Source organism: Elgaria multicarinata, chromosome 7 (assembly GCF_023053635.1).
Source record: "Elgaria multicarinata webbii isolate HBS135686 ecotype San Diego chromosome 7, rElgMul1.1.pri, whole genome shotgun sequence".
Taxonomy (NCBI): Eukaryota; Metazoa; Chordata; class Lepidosauria; order Squamata; family Anguidae; genus Elgaria; species Elgaria multicarinata.
The window spans coordinates 102,069,472-102,083,045 of record NC_086177.1 but is presented as its reverse complement, the minus strand read 5'-3'; the positions used below and the strand labels follow the sequence as shown (position 1 = coordinate 102,083,045).

At 39.3% G+C, this 13,574-nt stretch overlaps 1 protein-coding gene across 2 annotated transcripts in view; it reads left to right on the top strand.

The window, feature by feature from the left end:
- ASAP1 (ArfGAP with SH3 domain, ankyrin repeat and PH domain 1) overlaps positions 1 to 13,574 on the top strand; it is a 156,040-nt gene that overhangs the window by 75,316 nt on the left and 67,150 nt on the right. For both annotated transcript variants that reach the window (XM_063131140.1, XM_063131139.1), the window contains exons 3-4: positions 3,623 to 3,695; positions 11,440 to 11,585. In XM_063131140.1, the coding sequence (XP_062987210.1) occupies positions 3,623 to 3,695; positions 11,440 to 11,585 (219 nt within the window). The remainder of the gene's footprint in view (positions 1 to 3,622; positions 3,696 to 11,439; positions 11,586 to 13,574) is intronic.

Below are 13,574 nucleotides of genomic sequence, written 5' to 3'. Positions count from 1 at the left end.
CCAGGATGATCAGGGGTCTGGAAACAAAGCCCTATGAAGAGAGACTGAAAGAACTGGGCGTGTTTAGCCTGGAGAAGAGAAGATTGAGGGGAGACATGATAGCACTCTTCCAATACTTAAAAGGTTGTCACACAGAGGAGGGCCAGGATCTCTTCTCGATCCTCACAGAGTGCAGGACACGGAATAACGGGCTCAAGTTAAAGGAAACCAGATTCCAGCTGGACATCAGGAAAAACTTCCTGACTGTTAGAGCAGTACGACAATGGAACCATTTCCCTAGGGAGGTTTTGGGCTCTCCCACACTAGAGGCATTCAAGAGGCAGCTGGACTACCATCTGTCAGGGATGCTTTAGGGTGGAGTCCTGCATTGAGCAGGGGGTTGGACTCGATGGCCTTGTAGGCCCCTTCCAACTCTGCTATTCTATGATTCCATCCAATGCAAAGTGGCTGGAGTGTGGAGGCGATCTTTGTTTCTATGATCCAGCCGCCCTGCGTTTCTGCTAGATGAGTGATTTTGCCTGTCTAGCAGTGGCACCTTGGAGTAGGAGGGGGCTGGAGTGGCTATAGGAAACATCATATGGCCCATGCCCCAGTCTTCTCCACTCCCCATCCCCAGGAATGCCCCCTTTCCCCATCTCTGTTTACTGAGCATGGACACAGTTCTCTCTGTGCTGGCTATGAGGAAGAGGGGAAGGGGAGTGCAGCTTCCTGGCTACAAGGTCAGAGCTGTCTAGGGCCCATGGGATTGCTCTATAAAATAATTGGATCATTTGACTGCACAACTATTACCAACTTGCAAAATACATTCTGGAAATTTCCACTAGAATATTTTCAGTTGTCCATGTTTCCTAGAGGAGAAAGATTATTACCATATCTTATGTAAAACTATTTTGAAATAGCCAAACTTCATTTATTTTTTATCTATAGTGACCAATGTCTTATTCAGGCATTCAATTTTTTTCTTACCTAATCACATGAGTGGAAAATGGGATCATGCCCTGCCCCAGCTCACATCGCATACGATTCCTGTGTCACATTCCTGTGTATGGCATGAACATCTGTAGAAGGGAGGCCTACATTTGTGCAGTTCTGGGGGAACAGCAACGTGGCATGTCCTTGTTCTCTGCTTGCATGATCAGTTAAGAAAAACTTTGAATGCTCAAATAGGGCTCAAGTGTACCACAGTAATTTGCTTGTACGTTTTAGCCTCTGTAAAGACCATTAACTGAAATGCATCTTTTCAGCTTTAGTTGTTCTAGTACTGGTAGAAATGAACTGAAAGTGTTAAGTCTGGACACTAGACAGCCAACAGATGGTAGCGTTTCTGAATTGTTGATCTGAGCTGGATTAGTTTGGTGACTTAGAGATGAAAGGCTGTCTATCCCATTACCATATCCTGTAAGACACTGGATACCATATTTCATTTGTGGAATCAATGAGAGCAATCAAAGTTACTTTTCCTTCATTGTTGGTTGAATTGTCCCTCTAACAGTATGGTAGTGGGGATTTGCTCAGTAAACCAAATCCTCCCTCTTGTGCCACCCAGAGAGAGAGGGGGGGGTGAGCAGGAGGAGGCAGTGGCTACCCCTTGAAAAAGCAGCCGCTGCTGCCACGTGCTCACTGAACCTTTCTTCTTTTGGCATCAAGGTTTATTTATTTATTTATTACATTTATATCCTGCCTTTTTCCTCTTTAAAGAACCCAAGGCAGCATACATAATCCCCTTCCTCTCCATTTTATTCTTACAACAACCCTGTAAGGTAGGTTGGGCTGAGAGTCTGTCATTGGCCCAAAGTCATCCAATGAACTTCATGGTCGAGTGGGGTCTAGAACCAGGATTTTCCAACTCCCAGTCTAACACTCTAACCACTACACCAGACTGGCTTTGGGTAACTTCCACCTGTCTCCAAATGCTCACCTGCTCTTTCCCTTTGCAACATGCTACCTGTTCACTCATCCTTTCTCTTTGGGTGATGGAGCAGGAAGGATTGTGCTTAGCTGGGCCACACCTCAGGGAATGAATGGGCAAAAGGAGATGGTATCTACCCATTTGCCTCTGCTTTATTCCTCATCCTCTCTCGTTGTGAGAGATGCTCCTTGGAGGAGCAGCCACCACTTCTGCTTGGTCACTCAACCTTCTCTGAGTGAGTGATATGGAAGATTATCTTAGTTGGTCCCAATCTCCACCATCATGCTCTCCGAGGCAGAAGACAGCTGATGTAGTGAAAGGATGAAATAGCTGCTCTTTCTGTGATTAACCCTCTTTGCTGCAGTACCAAACAAGAGTGTAAGTAGCTTTTAAAACTTGATGTTGTGCAGACTTCTACTGTTACTTTCTACTGTTAGTTTTACCCTACCCTGTACCTGTTGGCATTCTCTTCCCCTCCTTATTGTTTTACTATGATTTTATTAGATTGTAAGCCTATGCGGCAGGGTCTTGCTATTTACTGTTTTACTCTGTACAGCACCATGTACATTGATGGTGCTATATAAATAAATAATAATAATAAGAAGAAGAAGTAACTGCTCATGTTCTGCCTCTAAGTAGCAAAAATTCTCCTTGTCACAGTGCCCAGAGAAACTGTGAGCAAGAGAGAGGAGATAAGTCTAGCCATGGCTTTCGCTTCCATGCATGCAAGATTTCGGGGGCTTTTTGTCTTCAGTCACCTTCTCCATTGTTCTTTTCTAGCCCCTGCTAGAGGGCAGGAAAACGGTGGAGAGATTGCTGTTTACTGTTTCATTACCTGTCCTCACAAATGGGCTGCTTTTTCTCTGAAATAAAAGTGGCAGTGATATACACCCTTTTTCAAATATGCATTTAACATCATGTGTAGTTAGGCCCTGTGTGGTAGCCCAAGAGTTGTTTGGCCCATATGTACATGCTTTTTGAACACACTGTGTAGTATTATATGAAGTAATAATTTTAAACTGTGTTTATGATGGTGTTTTTTAAGGAATTTAATATAGATTTGGAATTTGGTGTTTTCATGTCAATTTCCAATCCTTTTCAGACTAAAATGCATGCCTTATCCTACACTGATGCTGCAGTCCTAAATGTATTCGCTAAGCAGGGCATAAGCATCATTGAACAGTTTAGGATTTATTTCCAAGTAGATATGGATTGGATTGGGCTGCGAGTTTCAGCATAGAAAAGAAAATACGTATGAACGTTGATCCTTACGCTTGTATTGCTTTTTTCTCTGCTTTTATAGTTTTACCTTTAGTAACTGAAGTCATAAAAATGCTCTAATTAAAAGAAAAACGCGACATTTAATTCTGGGGAATTTTAGTAAGGATAACGTGATGCTGCTTTGAATATTTTTTTTAAAAAAAAGATTTCAAGCTGAACTAGTACTGCCTTCTAGTTCTCCCACAGCAGTGTTCCAAGATGATTTTTTAAATTTTATTTTTGCCTTAGGAGCTCTTCAGTTCGAAGTTCTTTAATTGACTTGAAGGAACTGACCAAAGACCTTCCCAAGGGTATTAACAGTGCCTGTACAGCGCTTCCAACTCCTGAAATTATTCAGCACTTGCTCACAAGAGCTTCATGTTTGGTGTTCAAATGTACAATTCAAAATAGAAGCTGCCCTGTCCTTGACCCCCTCTTTCTCTTTTTCTCTAGGCATTGGATCAGGACAGAACTGCACTACAAAAAGTGAAAAAATCTGTAAAAGCAATATATAATTCTGGGCAAGGTAAGCTTTATTTCTCTAAATTGTAATAAAGAGCTATTTAACGGTGTTTGTAAAATGAGATTTGCCATTTACTGAATTTTAACATTTAAGCAATGTAACGATTACTGTCTGTAGATAAGGAATCTATTTGACAAGTACTGGCCTGATTTTTTTTTAGAGAGCTTTATACAATTTGCCCTAACTCGTCTCTAGTACTGCTGTATCGCTCAGTTCACAGCTCCTGAATTTCTTTCATATGTCACAACTATAATTGAGTTGGAAATTTGTAATGACAGGACATAGGGTAAATTAAAATCTGTGGCAGGTTTTGAAAATTACTTTCAGACTTCTTAATTGCCCCCTCCACCCTTTATTGTGCAGTTGTGTAATTGGGACTTGCACTTAACAGAATATTAAAGTCAAATATACAGTGAATATTTTTAAATATATTTGTTCTAAAAACTGCAGAATGTTCAAGGATGGCTGTATTAAATATGTGTGTGTGCCACACTATCCCTGCCCTTAGGGCTATAGCCATGATCTTGGAAAGAAAAACAATGGCCAGGCCAAAGTCTAAATGAGGACTACAAGTAGAGTTTGATAGTGATATCCATTTTTAAAAATTAATTATCAGTAAAAATTAATTATCAGAGGTATATGGTTTCTGAAAATTGAGATTCTACTCTTGATTCTCAAGTTAAATGATTACTTCGACAATCATCTTAATCACCATAGTGATTTAAGAGTGCATATTTTGAGCTCAGAAATCTTTGGTTCATATCTCAGTACTGCTGTGAACTTTCTGTCTGTGATTGCATATAATGGTAAGCAAGAAATCCAGAGAATCCTAGTTTGTCAGTCATGAGCAGTATGCTGGTGTGCGCTGCCAATCCACTCTCAGCGGCAGTGACTAAAGTGATCAGAAACTAACCAGGAGGCAAAAAAATTAATTGAATTCTGAGTCATTTTGGGAGGGGAACACTAACAGAGGCTCCCAAATAAGCCAGTAATTGGAAACCAACTACAAAACCCTGGCTTCAGATTCTAGCTGATTAGGACAGCAACAGACCTAAACCATAATACTACTTGATTTGTTTCTGGTTACATGAGCTGCTCATGCTGGTGGGAGGAGCCAAGCAGGAGTGATTGGTCATCATGCATCAGCATGCTGCTAGTGAATGATAAAGCAGGATTCTCTAGAATTATTGCTTACTGTTATGTGCAGATGTGTGGCCTGAGGTAAGTCTTCTCTGTCTTCACCTTCGTAATATTTGGTTAATAATACTGACTTGCCTTACTTGGGATGTTGTGTTGTAAGGATAATATATGTGAAGCCTTTCATTACGTAAGTGAGGTTCAGATGTAATAGAAACCAGGGTATAAGTTTGGAGAGAGGCTGAAAGGGTGTGTTCTCTCCCAGACCAGCCCACTCTACCTGGCTTCATCTTTAGGTGTGACTGTTGCTAACTCTGGTTGACACTAACTCCTGAACTCCTGTTAAGAACCTCGTCTTAATTAGGGTTGCCAGTGTGAGTTTAATAGCATGCCTGTCTTCATTTTAACAAAGATTAGTCCCCAACCCTTGTTCCAGTAATTGTCTGAGGTGAGCCTTAGGAAAAGCTCTATGTTAAGACTGAATATTGTTACCCTCATGACTGGCAGACCTATTCTTATGTATTCATCCTGTAAAACTGTAATGGTCTTACCACTGCCATCTCATCCACTGCCAATGGGTTTACAGATTGATGCATGCTGTGAACATGTAGTTCCTTTTCGCCCTATTTTTTTTGCTGTTTGTGAATTGGATGACCATGAGTTTAGCATTTTGAGAGAGTGAACATTTTTTTCTTTATGCATTCATTAGTTTTGACTTCTGTCATTTCCTCTTTGCCCTGCCCCCTTTCATTTTTCCTACACTAGAGTGGCTACAGTTTTTATGTGTTTGTATTTGTATTAAGCAAGATGTTGCATTCCATGGCTTTCTTACTCGTTTCAAATATATCACCATGTAATGTAAGAATTGGGAAGAAAAAACAATAGGGTGCGCAGTGTAATGGGGAAATAAAGTACATTCCTAGAATATTTTTCATAAGATATGAACTTTTCCAAAGAAAATAACCACTGTAAATGAAGTACTTAAATTAAAGAGGTTCTTTTAAACTGCTTAGCATAATTTATTTTTAAGTCATCTTCATGTGCTTTTGTTTATATTCCTAGTTTTTTTAAAAAAAATCTTCATGGCATTTTAAGAGTCTCTTTTACTGTTTCCCTCCTACCATGGTTCCGAATTTAACTACCAAATTGAGTATGTGTATCAGGAGTTCAAAAAATACCGCTTCTATTTTAAGCAGTGGAGTGTGTAAGCAAGCTTTTTCCAATAACATCAAGGATGTCGCAATATAGTGGCAGTAAAATGCACCACTTTCAATATCTTTTTATGAATTGTTTGAAACAATTCCATATCAGTAAATTTTCCTTCCTCAAAAACAAGGGGTCAGTGCTAAAAATAATAGATGAGAAATGTGCAGTTATACCACAGATTAGTTGCTGCATGACCCTGTGTCAATCCTATTGGGTGGCAATATGTGCAGCGAAGACAGCTTTCTTCTCTGTGCGCATTGCGTCTGTGAATTCATGTCTAGCAGAACTGTTCAGGGTGGTGAGGGTTCTAATTCAGACACCTTCCCCCTTGAACCCGATCTTACAGCCTTCAGTAGTTCGCTGTGATGCTTTTAACAATCATTTCCAGATGCAATCTCTTGGATAAGAGCCAACTTAGACACCATCATTATAGCGGAAGCTGACAGTGGAATGCCCAACAACTCTGTGAGTAGGATTACATTAGATCCGTTTCAGTTGTTGAGTACTGAGGACGTGGACAAGCTGCTTGGATGAGTGAGGAGGACAACTTGCCTCTTGATCCCTGTACTTCTTGGCTGGTTGCCCAGGGAGGAGATGCAGTTAGACAACAACTACAACATATCATTAATGCATCTCTCAGGGTGGGGAGTTTACCACCATGTTTGAAAAGAAGTGGTGGTATGGCCGCTTCTAAAACTGCTCTCCCTCGACCCGCTGGACTTTAAGAATCACAGAGCAGTATCAAATCTCCCATTTTCGGGCAAGGTGATTGAGAGGGCAGTTGCCTTCCAACTCCAAGCAATCTTGGATGATACAGATTTTCTAGACCCATTTCAAACCAGCTTCAGGGCAGGATAGGAGTTGAGACTGCTATGTTCGCCTTAGTGGATGATCTATGCTTGAGTATTGAAAGGAGAAGTGTGTTTCTGCTGGTACTTTTGGACCTTTCAGCGGCTTTCAGTACCATTGACCATGGTATCCTTCTGGAATGCCTGAGGGGGTTGGGAATTGGGGACACTCTGCTTCAGTGAGCCCTACCATTCGTATAGGTTCCAGATGGTGCTGCTTAGGGATAGCTGCTCCTCAAAGAAGGAGCTGTTGTATGGCGTACCACAAGGTGCCATCCTATCCTCAGTGCTGTTTAACATCTACGTGAAACCGCTGGGAGAGATCATCTGGAGACATGGGGCGGGGTGCTATCAGTATGCTGATGATACCCAAATATATTTCTCTATGACTTCAACAGCAGCGTCAGCTAAGGATAGTGTGTCTCCTCTGAATGAATCCTTGGAGGTGGTAATGGGCTGGATGAGGAAAAACAAACTGAAGCTGAATCCAGTCAAGACGGAGTTGCTTACTGTCAAAGGCCCTAACCTGGGTTTGGAAGTGTGTCAGCCAGTTCTGGATGGGGTTACACTCCCTCTGAAAGACTGCTTTCGCAGCTTGGGGGTGCTTCTGGATCTGTCGCTCCAAATGGCAGCCCAGATAGATGCGACAGCCAGGAGTGCCTACTATCAGCTTTGGTTGATATGCCAGCTGCGTCCATTCCTAGAGTTGGAAGACCTAAAGACAGTAGTGCATGCACTAGTAACTTCAAGGCTCAGCTTCTGCAATGCGCTGTACATAGGGCTACCTTTGTACCCAGTCCGGAAACTTCAACTAGTTAAAAATATAGCAGCCAGGTTGGTCACCAGTCCACTTTGGGTTGACCATATTACACTAACTTTAAAATCACTTCACTGGCTGCCAATTAGCTTCCGGGCAAAGTACAAAGTGTTGGTTATTACCTTTATGGTTTGGGTCCAGGTTACCTGCAGGATCGCCTTTTCCCATACAATCCACCCTGCGCACTTAGGTCCTCTGGGAAGAATTTACTTCAGTCAGCCAAACCTAGTCTGACAACTGTTAACCAAAGGACCTTCTCTTCCGCTGCTTCCAAACTGGAATGGCCTGCCAGGAGAGATTCATTGACTTAATAGTCTTGACAAGTTTAAGAAAGCCATAAAGACATATCTTTTCTGGCAGGCCTACCCAGATGTTTTTTTAACATGTCCAATTGTTATTTTAATATTGTATCAGTTTTATACGTTTTTAACCAGTTTTATGCATTTTATTGTGATTTTTTATTTAATGTTGTTCCCCACCTCAATCCAGAGGGAGAGGCGGGTAAGAAATAAATATTCTATTCTATTCTATTCAATGCTAAAACTAATAGATGAGAAATGTGCAGCTATTCCACAGATTGGTTGTTGCATGACTCTGTGTCAATCAAAAGCTCTTTAAAGCGACTGAGTTGTCTACTTGACAGGAGCAGTTAATTTTTTGGACAGTTTGTATATAGTTGGGCATACTGATTTAAACAATGAGAGCTAATATTTGGAACAAGTGAATAAATCATGGAAATGGAATTGTTGAGAGAGTGAGGAAGGAGACTGCATTCAACCATCTGATCCATCCAATAGCTATGTCAGCATCTACAAAGACAGCTTGCTGTTTTTATGTCAATATCTAATGAAATTTCCTGGAGAATATATAGAGTTTACTAGATTAGAAATTATGTCTCCCTTATATATTATTCTAAACTAAAGCAAATGTGACATCAAACATACTGGTTTCTCTGCAGAGGTGTTTGCATACATCATATTAACTTTCATTTAATGTCTAATCCCTATATTCTAAAAAAAAGTTCATGCTGTGAACAAGATGGAGAAATCCTGTGCTGTCTAACATAATAAATAATCCTATACAGTTTGACATAAATAATTGACCAGTTGTACTAGAACTTAGCAAGTTCAGCTGTCATATCATACAGAATAAAGTGACAGATTTATTATTTTCCATTCCTGTTCAGTGCGTTTTGCCAAACAAAATAAGAATTTAATGCAAGGAAATATAAGAGAGGGAAGTGTCTGAAGCTGAAGCAGTTGATGCAGGTGTCTTCTAAATGACCTGAATCCATCTTTCTTTACTTCCTTCCTTTCTTCATTTTAGTCAACCATTTATTTATTTGTGGTATTTATATACTGCTGAATATAATAAAATCTCTCAGCGGTTCACAATATTGAAGTGAAATATTGAAAGCACAGCACTAAAACACAGCAGTAAGATACAGCATTAGAAACAGTTCCAATTACAGTAAAAATCAAGGAGCAGTAAAATAGAGCAGCATAATTAATTTACCTACAGACCAGGGAGACCCTGGGTAAACAAGTGTGTTTTCAGGAGGCATTTAAAAGATGTAACATTTTTAGCTTCTCTAACTGCCCGAAGAAAGTTTTTTCAGATGGTGGGTGCCGCTACAGAGAAGGCCCACAACCTGGATACTTCATGGCGACATTCCGCTGTCCAGCACTCAGGTTCCTATATTCCCATATTTAACTTCACAAATTGGCATGGATACTAGTCATAATGAAGATTATCTATGGGAATATTTTTAAAGACATTCCCTCTGTAGGTAGAAAAAGAAAAAGGAAAGCATACATTAGAGCTGGGGAGAAATAATGTGAAATTGACAGAGTAATTCAAGGAGAAACAGTTTGTGAAATGGCCCCCCTGAAACTTTTAGCTGATTCTTCACTAGTTTTACTTGGTATTAAGTCCCATTGAACTCAGAGGGGCTTATTACCATGCATATGGTTGCAGAGTTAACCTTGGATTCTCCACCCCCCCACACCCCCAAAATAAGGCATGGAACAATTTTTAATACTTTGGCTCTTCTTTGAGGTTTTTTTTTTTTTTTTAAGGAATACATTTTTATTTATTATTTATTTTTTTAAAAAGTGAAATCCATTGGTGGTAAATGTATATCTAGAGAGTATACTAGAAAGAATACTAGAGAGTATTTTGGGTAGCCTTGTTTTGTTTCCAAACTGATAGGCCCTTGACTGCTTGAGTTTTTGGCAGAAATTATACTGGCGGAACATAAGCACGATAAACATTTATTAAAAATGTATAAAATGTTATAAAAATGTAAAGAACCATTATCACCCCTACAACATTGTCTAGTGAATTAAGTGTATTATACTTCCCCTCAAAGCCATTTTATAAGATGGTGAGTTAGCAGTTTATGATAATTCTGTAAATCCTATGGACTAACAGGCATTTGTCACTGGATCTCCAATGTCCATCTCATTATTCAGTGCACCGAACCCCACAGACATCTAGGGAGCAGCATGAAAGAAATTTTTCTTGGAGTAAAATTGGCCTTGTTTACTAAGTCTAATATTAAACTATTGACTGTAGAGATCAATCTTATTTCTTCTTTATATCCTTTATTGTTTATGCAACACACCTATTATATTCAGCCACTTGGGCTATTTTAGAATGGAAGTGTAGGGCATAAATATTTATATTAAAAAATAAATATGCCATAGTGGGGGTAATATAAATATAGTCCCATCTTGCCTGTCCTTTTGTGTGGCTGCTACCAACAAATAAACTAAACCAAAAAAAAAGCTATGGTTTGCTACCAGAATTCAGTGATAAACCACAACAGAGCTTTAGAAAGGCCAAATTTAGCTGCTTTTCAAGCTGCCAGATTTTTGTTTTTGCTGCTGCTGCCACGCCACCAAATTCGGTGGTGTGGCAGCAGGAATGTACCTCAGGGGGTGTACCTCAGGGGGTTGGTGGTAAGTGGCCCCCGCACCCTCTGAAATTGTCCACCCCTAATGTGTCCTGGTATCTTTTCTTTGGTATGTGGCGGCGGCTGCTTTTAGTGCTACTACAATGTATTTTGAGCACCATCATTATGTTAAATACAGTAAAGAAATATTTTCTTGTTATATCAATAATACAGTTTTCCTCTTATTAAGATGGTCAAAAGATGGATTTAATTGTTTTTATATTTGTACTTTGTAGACTGAAAGTCATGCCCTCAGTTATTCAAAGCAAAATTAAAGAGTTCACCATTCTAACTGTTTACACTGTATCACTGCCCGCAAACAGTAAGCTTTTGCCACATTCTGTAAAGACGTTCAGTCAAAGGAGAATATTTACCTTTTTAAAATGGTGGCATCAAAACTTGGTAGCTCCAGCGTTCTTTGTACATCTTAGTTGTATAAATAGGCAGTGACATTTAATACGTTCACATTAAACCATTGCATTGTTACAAGAGATTCTTGTGGTGGTGATGTCGCTTTTGCACTAAATTCTTATTTATAAGCCATTCTTCAAATTCTTGTGCTGAAATTAACTCAGTGAACTCCAGCCTTTATTTCAGGATCAAAGGCATGCCAGGAAAATAACTCCTACTAAAAGTGTGATAATGTTATCCTTAATAATACTCTAAAACAAGCAGGAGGCCAGATCTAAAATCGCTCTTCTGTACATTTGTATTTTGTTTGTTTGTTGTTGTTAATATTATTTATTTCACAAGAAATGCTAATTGTTTACTTTTCCTTTACAGAACATGTCCAAAATGAAGAAAACTATGCACAAGTACTAGATAAATTTGGAAGTAATTTCTTAAGTAGAGATAATCCAGATCTTGGCACTGCTTTTGTAAAATTTTCTACACTTACTAAGGAGTTGTCAACGCTGCTGAAAAATCTGGTAAGGAGTTTTAAAGTTCTGTTTCTTCAGAATATTTACCTTTTATATCAGTATTGTTAAAACCTAATGATTTGTTATACAAATAGTGATCTGCATGTAAAAAAATGTCCCCTCCTAGAAAAAAGATACCAAATCTTTTGGAAGCCAGCATTGTACTTTAGATTTAAGCTGTACCCAAGAATGAGGGAAATTTCGTGTGTACCCATTTCATGTAGGCACAGGAGTTTTGCTTCTTTGTGAATGATTAAATCATTTTTAACATATACTATTAGTGGTTCTATTAGTATATACCCTCAAATTTGTGTTGTAAAATTAATTTTCCTATGTACCCATAAGACTGTATTTTGCTTGAACGGGTAAAAGAATTTCAACAGAAACCAGATCTAAATACACATAGATCTAGAACTAAACTGTGGTTAGTCTAAACAGGAGCAGACACTCCCAATCCCTTCCTTGCAGCTATGAGAGAGGGAAGGGAAGGGGGTTCGTGAGAGCCTGAGGATTGCATGAGATCATTCCTGGAACAATATACCATAGTTTATTATGTGCAAATGAGATTTCCTCTCCATCTATTTTTGAGTCCTGAAGAAAGGAGTAGACTCCATAAGCCATTGCTACCCCAAAATTATCCCATTGTCAGCAGTAATACCTATCATTAAGTTAACAAATTTTTGCTTACTGTGGCAGCAATTGTCCTTAGCCAAGTCAGAGGAGAGCCATCACCACCAGAGTAAGTAAAGTATCATCCCTTAAATAAGACACATGCTGTTGAGGATGCAGATGGGTCATTAAGGGATGCTAACCGGTGCTCCTCTCCTCCCAGTCTATGCTTGTGCCCTTCTCATTTCTTTAGGATTTCAAAATGGGGGAATGGGGAGGGCAAAAACTCTCAAATATACACACCCACTCACAGGATAGATATAAAATTATATTTAGAAACAACTAATATGTAAATTGGATATTCTAATCAGTACCTTCCATTAAATACATTGACTTGGTTCACACAACACAACAGCCAACTATTTACCTGTGGGGGCTGTCTCATCATGCCGGGCGTCCATGGGTGCCACTTTTGCATGGCACCCATGGGCGCCTAGCTTGCAGTTACTTGTTGTGTCCTTCAAACCCTGGTGATAGGGTTTGCTTGAGGGATAGAGAATCCTCAAATAACCCTAAAGCAATCCAAGGGTCATTTGATAATGGTCTAAATAGCATCTGCTAGCTGTTTAATATGTACTTTTTTTTATGGATCCAGCCTATAGGGATTTTATTTTCACCTCAGCTGTCAGTCATGGCCATTTCATTCATATTTGCCGTGTTTGGTATGGTCCTTTCTGTTTTGAAGCAGAAAAGACCCAACACTGAAAATCAGAGAAGACAGAACTATCTGGTGTGTAGGTTCCTTATATCCCCATACTTAACCTCACATATGTTTTCGCTGCTGGTCATAAGAAATGTCCTATATTGAGGTACTTTTAAATATATTCCTTTTATAGGTAAAAAAGGAAAGCATGCAAAGTATATATAGTGCTGTAAATAAATGCATGGCCTGGTTGTACTCACAATGATTATTGAAATAATTTTTGTCAGTGTGTAGATATAGTGGAGGTTGGTGAGCAGATGCACTGTGAGTAGAACATTGCTGTCATCATTAGATCCTCTGCTCTTTTTGAAGATACTTTTTTTAAAAAAGCTGTGTCTGCTGATGTCTGGGAGACTGTAGAAATATTTGAAACAAGTTTCCAGTGGTCAGGGTGATACTTTTTCATACATACAGTTCTCTCAGCTCTCCAATTCATCAATTCCAGCCCTCTCTTTACAAGATTCCACTTGTCATATTTAATCTTTCCTATTGCACTGGCTTGCAGCTGGACAAAGTACCTCTACAAAATTAAGAAACAAAGAATCAAAAACAATTATTTTCATTTTCAAAAGTGTTACACCTTTTTGTTCTTTAACACTTTCAGGTGGAAGTAGGTTCTAGTTTTA